General features: G+C 41.0%; 1 protein-coding gene across 1 annotated transcript; it reads right to left on the bottom strand.

The window, feature by feature from the left end:
• Positions 1–535: 535 nt before the first annotated feature.
• Positions 536–8,015, bottom strand: pks1 (polyketide synthase 1). Its single transcript, XM_058765588.1, has 6 exons — positions 7,448–8,015; positions 7,213–7,366; positions 6,963–7,123; positions 6,670–6,873; positions 6,405–6,586; positions 536–6,319 (listed from the first exon to the last, which is right to left on the bottom strand). The coding sequence occupies exons 1-6, from the start codon at positions 7,494–7,496 to the stop codon at positions 779–781; spliced, it is 6,291 nt and encodes a 2,096-aa protein (XP_058621571.1). The 5' UTR covers positions 7,497–8,015; the 3' UTR covers positions 536–778.
• Positions 8,016–8,218: the final 203 nt, after the last annotated feature.

Here is an 8,218-nt window from a genome sequence, read left to right on the forward strand (position 1 = left end):
TGTAACCATACTTTGCTCTGTATTTATGAGAGGTTTGCAATGTTTTCTTATGAATGTGTAAAATCCTATTAAAGACATAACTAATATACAAATTGTAACTATTTTTTATTGGCTGATATAAACTGCTACAAAGTTATTCTTGCCTTTTATTTTTTCAATGTCTTTTAAAAGACACACATTCCCTTTGCTACTGTAGTGCACGTGCTGTTGTGTTTTCCTTGAGAAAAGAGGATTGTCTGAGTAAGGATTAGCAGAACTGTGAATATTTTCACTCTTTACACCAGTTTTGTTTAATATTTTTCATTTTTATGAATAGAGTATTTTAGGAAGAATATATTTTTCTATTCATAAATATATTTTAATTACACTTTAGTTTACTCAGTTTACCATGTTTCATGAGTCTGTTTCTGCACATGTTTGCTTAAAGCCTCAGTGGATTTACACATTTGGCAGAAAAAAGATGGGACATACCTGACCTTTGATCTCTGACTCCTTGGTATTATTAGGGTTGGAAAAGTATAGGTTCAATCAAATATATTCAGAATGGATGTTTATTGTTTGACATGCAATTTGCAATTCAATTTGTCACACATTATGCAATATTGTGGTTTTCTAAAATTAAGCAATATAGCGTTTTTCATAAGAGGTTTAGAACACAAAATAAGCATTCTCAAAAAAAATAAAAATTCAGTCACATTTCATTTATAAGCATTATTAGGAAAATTTGACTAGCCGTCGTCTTCTTCACTATGCAAGAAAAGGAAAACTACTGTATACATTACAGGTTCACAGAAATCTCAGAGTCCTCAGTGCTCTGTTTTATGAATTCAGTCAATGAGGACAGTGTACTGTTTGGATCAAGGAAAGCAACGAGAGGAATATTCACACCTATCTCTTGAAATAAGCGATTTTGCAATGTCATGGCCAGCATCGAGTCAATTCCTAGTGCAGTGAGCACAGTTTCATCACTAAGATCATCAGTATCCACACAACAAATTTCAGTCAGGATCTGTCTAACACAGTCATCTACCGATGACTGAACATTTATCCTGGAATCCTCAACAACCTTGTTGTTTAGTCCCTCCTCCACTAAAGCAGACAGGCGAAACTTGAGAGACACATTTTGAGAAAGGACATGGTTCTTTAGGTTCCTGAAATTGAATTTGCAGACCACCTGCTGGGGATAGTTATCTAACAGGCAGTTCTCCAGCGCTTCGTGAATCTCCGACACATCCATGATCATTAGCCCTTTTGTTTCCAAAAACTTTTGAAAATTGTCTTTGTCCATTAGTAGGCCTAGTTTAAGGGGTCCCCAATTGATTGACTGTCCTGCAAGTCCAATATTGCGTCGAAAGTGACAAAAAGCATCCAGAAAGGAATTAGCTGCTGCATAGTTGGCTTGTGCAGCATTTCCAATGAAAGAGGAGATTGAGGAATAGCACACAAAGTAATCGAGTGTTTGGCTGTGCAGAGTGGCAAAGTGAAGATGAAGAGCACCACAGACTTTAGGTTGCAGGACTTTTTGGAAAAGAGATCTATCGAGAGTTTCCAGTAATCCATCATGTAGAACAGCAGCACTGTGGAACACCCCTCTGACTGGATAAGAGGAAAAATGTTTTCCAATCACAGTAATGGCTTCCATCACCTGCTCTGACACTGAGACATCACACTGAAGTGTGAGAATTCTTATCCCATATCTCCTCTGGAGACTGCTTATGTCCTCTTGTACCTTTTCAGATGGTGCACTCCTTGAGAGAGTGGCAATGCATCCTCCACCCCTGTGGGCAATAAACTTAACGGTTTCAAATCCCAAACCGGAAAGACCACCTGAAACTATGTACACACCTCTCTTTGAGAACAGCTGCTTTGTTCTTGGAAGCAAAGGTATAGCAGACACTTTGCTCATTGAATCGTCACTGGCCAGAGCTAGTAAGTCTAGAGTTCTTGCACTGAAATAAGATCCAGAATGCTCTGCAGACTGAGAAGGCATAACTTCAGGGAGCACAATCTGAAAAGTACTGCTTTGTATTGATGGGCATGCTTTGTGTAAGTGCATTCCCTTCAGCCACTTCTGTACCTGAGCTCCATGTGCCTTAAGGCATGATTTCTGGAAGATTTTGGACATCTCAAGAGTCTGGAAGCAGGTTCTCTCACTGTCCCGCTGCATTACATCTATTGTTGAGTACCATGGCTCACGGATGCCACGTACTGCAATGATGTGATTTGCATTGGCAACACTGACAATCTCTGTCAAAAGCGAGCAATCGTATGGTGGAAGAATCACAAAAAGAAGACACTGCTTTGTATTTTGGACTAGTCCACTTATCTCACTCTCTGTAAAAACACTCCAGCCTGATTTGCTTGCTATGAGTGTCAATAAGTTGACCAAAGCTGAATCATGAACAGTAGAGAAGATGCCTAACCTTTGCTGGTGTTTGGTCTTGGGTAATGCACACTGCAGTATCTCCCAGATCAGGAAAATGTATGAAACACAGGGAGCGTCCTTTAGGAATGGAAGCATTTTTATTTTGAAGCACACATCTTCTGGGAGGACAACTTTAGAAGTTGCTTTTACAGGGTAACAACAGATAACATGGTCACCCACTTTAAGTTTGTTGACATCCTTTCCCACAGCTGTAATTATCCCACTGAAGTCCAGTGCCATGAGACTGTGGTCCTGAGTTGTGTGCTTGTTCCAGTACATCGTCTGACCAAACTTTAGTTCTGAAGTACTAACTGGAAAATAATCCGCTGAGTGCACACATACCTTACTCAGCTGAACCTCAATGCTTTTCCCCTCAATAGTGTGGACTGAACTTGCTGAAGGCAAAGCTGATAAGCTGGTCATCCTGTAGGGATTGTTTGTCTGCAGAGTGAAGTCCCGGGGCTGTAGGGCTTTTGATTCAGCCTTCACTTCCCTAATTGTGGTGACAGGACTACGAGTTATCACAGCAGAGTAAACCTTCCCATTGCTGATGAAGACTTCTGGGCACTCTTGGGTCTTATGTGAGTTAAGCACATGGGCCAGTGCTTCTATATCCTCTCTTGACACTGTGGAAAGGTCAATGAGCTGGAAAGAGATGCCTGACAACTCAGCAGCACATGCCCTTGTCATGCCAGATAGCACAAATCCAGGACTTATACTTTCAACTGTCCCTTCTGCTGACCTGTATGTAATGACACGAATGGAACATGCATGAATGCGGCTTTTTAAAGACAAAACAACCTGGCGGTAAAGATCACAGCTGTCTACTAAGGACTCTAGAATGACTTCAGACTGGAGGTGACTAATATTCTGAATGCCCCAGATAAACAGGATCGTATCCAGTTCCATGTCTGCTTCACTGCAAGGAGACTTCAACAGTAATTCTGGGACCTGCAAGGCTAAGCCTTTTGTTAAATCTGGTGGAGGAACAAGTACAGATTTTGGATGCAAATATGGCTTTAAACCTTTTGCGATACCCAAGGTGTCTTCAAAGACCAAAGCCTTGATTCTACTGGGGAAATTGCTGTCAGTGAGAATGCCAACCTTCTGGTTATGAAAGAAACATGATTCCCTGACCTGCGCATGTCTTCCCAGAAAATTAATTCTGACATCCCTCAGCTCAATCAACACATGCCCATCTTTGTCAGTGAAACAACCACAAACCTCAAAGTAGTCTGGCATTTCTTTGGTCAATCTCATATACATGAACATCTCTTTACAGGGAGGTGCAGCTATAACCATACTCCCAATGGCAGAGGGAAATCCAGGCCTGACGGTGCTAGAGACTAATGCTAAAACTGAGGACATTTGCAAGAAGTAATCTAGGACCACAGGATGCAAGCAATACTCATACAGATGGTTGAGTACTTCCTCTGGAATCCTGAGACTGGTCACTGCTTCCTTGAATTGTTGTCCGTAATGAATGTCACCAAGTTGTTTGAAGTTGGGCCCATACTCAAATCCTATCTCTTTAAGAGTGTTGTACACATCCTTTGTTTCAATGACTGATGGACATCTCTTTAAAACACTGTTGAGGTGAATGGTTTGCTGTTCGATCATAGCTGGACCGCCTTCATGGCTGATGGTGCCTGATGCATACACAGTAATAGAGGACTGAACCTGAAATGTGGTTGCATCCTTGGATTTCTCAATTGTGATTTTGAGAGGAGGGCAGTTCTTAGTTAGAACAAGCAAACTCTGAAAGTTGATTGTGAGCTGAAATGAGTTCAGAGTTTTTTTTGGAATAGCAGTTTCCATTATGGATGCAAAAGCCAACTCAACATACAATGCCCCTGGAGCAATGGAGATGCCATTGTTCTTGTGCTCCCAAAGGTAGGAGGTTGTAGCTGCTGACAGGTTGCACTTGATTACTTTGCCATCACGTTTACTTGGACTTATCAGTGGATGTGGACTGCGAGAGACTGTGTCATTTCCCCGTCTTACGTCCTCAAAGTATACCTCATTCTTTTGACATTCAAACTGATACCTTGGGAAAGCAACAAGCTCTGTTTCAAACCCTTTGTAGAACTCGTCCCACTTCACATTGATCCCCAGTTCAAACAGTTTTGATACAGCTGAGAAAACTGTCTCGTGGTCTTTATCTGGATGCACTGAAGGAAGCACTGTGGTGTCATTTCCCAGGATCTCCATGATGTTCCTCTGCAGAGCCCGTCTTGGACCAATTTCCACAAAGACTGTGTTCCTTGTATGGTTGGAAACTGATTTAATTGCTTGTTCAAATGCAACAGGCTTTCGAATGTTTCTTGCCCAGTATTCACCTGTGACAAAGTCCCCTTGACGACTCATCTCTCCTGTTACTGTAGAAAAAAGTTCACACTCCTTTTCATTCAGAGTTAAATGTCCAATGCTGTCTTTGATTTGGCCCAGTATTGGATCCATCATATGACTATGGTAGGCAGCGGGCACATCCAAGACATGAAGGAACAGGTTTTTACCCTTGAACATAGACTGAAGCTTCTGGTGCACATTATCAACTGCTTCTTTGTCACCTGACAGAACACATGACATAGGACTGTTAACAGCAGCTAGGCAAATCTTTCCTGTGTATGTAGGGAGAATTTCCAGAACATCTGGAACAGGAACGTTACCAACGACCAGCATCCTCCCACCCGTCACTTTGGTCTGCAGCACACCGCGATGGTAGACAACCTTTACTGCATCCTCAAGAGACAGCAGGCCAGAGCAATGAGCTGCTGCAACCTCTCCCACAGAGTGTCCAAGAACAATATCCGGTCTTATGCCCCAGTTCTTAAAAAGGTGAACAATTGCAACCTGAATTGCAAAGAGAAGTGGCTGGACAACGTTTGGTTTAGTAATATCTTCATTGTCATAGCAATTTGAGATCTTTTGCAAAATACTGGTGCATCTAAATTTCTGAAAGTAGTTTTCAACCTCTTTGACCTTGTCCCTAAATGTAGGTTCTTCTCTCAGTAGCTGCTTACACATTCCCCTATAAGTAACGCCATTCCCACAAAATACAAAAACTAACTTTAGGTCCTGCTTTGTTGGAGATAATTTCTTGTTTATGCTAGCTTTGAGTAGTGATTTTAATTCTGAGACAGATGATGCAGCGAAGACTTTCCGAAATTTGTGTGTTATGTGGCTTCTTCTACAGGCGGCTGTATAAGCAAGAGCTTGTAGATCAACTGTCTCATCTGCTGAAATCCTCTGATACATGTCAGCTATGCACAACTGAAGAGACTGATCTGTGGCTGCAGACAGTGGAAGCAGTTTTAGAGGTTCAAGAGTGTGGCTGTCAGAGACTGTTGCTTGAATATACTCGCTGACGATGGCATGGGCATTGGTTCCACCAAACCCAAAGCTGTTTAATCCAGCCATCCTTATCCTGGATCCAGAGTAAAGCCATTTTTCAGCTCTGGTGGGGATTTTAAGATTGAGAGCTTTAGCATCTATGCTTGAATTTTCTGCTGAGTAGAACACAGAAGGGACAATGGTTTCATGTTTCATCATTAACAGAATCTTTATGAGTCCTGCCACCCCTGCTGCAGATTCTGTATGCCCGATGTTACTCTTAACAGAGCCAATATACAGAGGCCCTGAGCTTGAAGGTCTTGCTTTGGCAATGATTTTTGAGATACTTCCTGCTTCAACCGGATCTCCTGCTGGTGTTCCAGTCCCATGAGCTTCTACATACTGGACATTTGCTAGATAATTCTCAGAGGAGTAGATCATGCGCAATAGAGCCTCCTGCTGGGTCATGGAGGGTTTAGTGATTGGTTTGACGGCGTGGCCATCTTGGTTTACTGCAGTCTTGTTCACAATTCCCCAAATATAATCAAAGTCCTCAAGAGCCTGAAAATAGACATTTGACTTATTATAACCCATAAATGAATTTAATATTAACTTTATGAATAATTTAAAAAAGTAAAATATATACCTTTTTCAAAGGCTTCAGGAGGACTATACCACATCCCTCCCCTCTACCATAGCCATCTGCTGTATGGCAGAATGGCTTGCTTGTGCCCTCAGGTGAGATCATCTTTGCCTTGCTGAGGGCCACAAAGACTCGAGGTTCAAGGATGCAGCTGACCCCTCCACACAGAGCCATTTCACAGTCCCCTAAGGATGAGGTAAAACAAGGATAATTAACAATGTGAATATCAAGCAATGAACAGACTTCAGAGTTAAAATAGTTTCATTACCTTGTCTAATGGCCTGACACGCAGAATGAAGGGCGACAAGGGATGAAGAACATGCACTGTCAATTGCAAATGAAGGTCCAGTCAGGTTGAAGACAAAGGAAATTCTGTTGGCAGCTACACTCATAGCTGTTCCGGTGCCATTATAGTGGGTTATTGTGCTGGGACAGTTGTTCAAAAGTGTCTCATAGTCCCTGTTCATAAGTCCTGAAATCAAACACAACACTATATCAGTATCCTAAAGTTAAAAACAAACAAAAAAGTGAACTTACATTAGATTTATCTAATGTATGTACCTATGTAAACCCCTGTTCTGGTCCCGCTCACTTTTTCCAAGGGTATCCCAGCATCCTCTAGAGCTCGGTATGCACACTGCAGCAACAGTTTCTGCTGAGGGTCCATGTAATCAGCTTCAGCCTCGCTGATGCCAAAGAGCTTGTGATCAAACTCATTGAATCTGCAAAAAATAAACTCTTTTACTTCATCATTTCACCTTTTTAGTAACTATAAACCTCAAATGCATCATCATGAACTGATTATTCCAACCCTTCAATGAGAGCAGCTTTGGTCGTCTGTGTTTTTCCTGGTTTGCTCTCATCAGGATGAAACCACTCTGATGTGTCAAATCTTTCATCTGGAATCTGTTCCACACAGTTCTTTCCCTCTACAAGAACTTTCCAGAAACTATCAACACCCTCACCTGTGAAGGTAGTAGATAGTCACGCAAATGCACACGGCATTGTCACAAAATAAGTAATACAGTAGTACATAACACATTTACCTCCTGGGAAGTTGCATCCAATTCCAATGATAGCAATATCCTTGTCCATTTTAGCGATTATTTTTTTCAAAGATCATTATGTTTCTTTGCAAAAATTTAAAAACAAAGCACAAGCATCTCTCAGCTCTGCTGGTCTCTTCATGGTTGTGGCCAGTATTGATCAGCTCCCAGTAACATCTAGGCATTTTTATAAAGCCTTTCACAACTGAAAACCAATGGGAAAGCACATTTCTTTCAACAAAGGGTCTTTAAATGTGCAATTCTTCTTCTTGTAACCAGTAATTGTGGTGGTTTGAAACAAAACTCTGTAATTACAGACTTGGGTAAAGATGCAAACAATGATTGCAGTTTCCCTCACTGGACACAACAAAGCTATTGTCTTAAAGCTATTGGGGTGATTCTCTAAATCAAGATTGGCTTTAATTGGCTTCAATTTAGAAACATGTAAGAAATGATGAGAAAAAAAGGACCTGAATGTGTGTAGACCACCAATTTGAAATAAGATAACCAATGACTATCTCAGCACACCTAACATGATACCTGCAATTTTCAGACTGAATGGTTTACTGCTAGTCTTTTATTCTGGGCCTCTGAAAAAGATCCATGAAATTAAACCAAATTCATTTCAGTGCTCATTTCAATCTCAAACAAAATCCCAGCTTAACATTCTTACTTTCAGGAAACAACAAGGAAATAGGCTTTTTTTTTTTTTTTTTTTTTACTTTATTTATAGTCTTGCAATGTTAATTTCTGAGATAAATAGAAATAAAC

The sequence above is a fragment of the Onychostoma macrolepis genome, chromosome 24 (genome assembly GCF_012432095.1).
Source record: "Onychostoma macrolepis isolate SWU-2019 chromosome 24, ASM1243209v1, whole genome shotgun sequence".
Classification (NCBI taxonomy): Eukaryota; Metazoa; Chordata; class Actinopteri; order Cypriniformes; family Cyprinidae; genus Onychostoma; species Onychostoma macrolepis.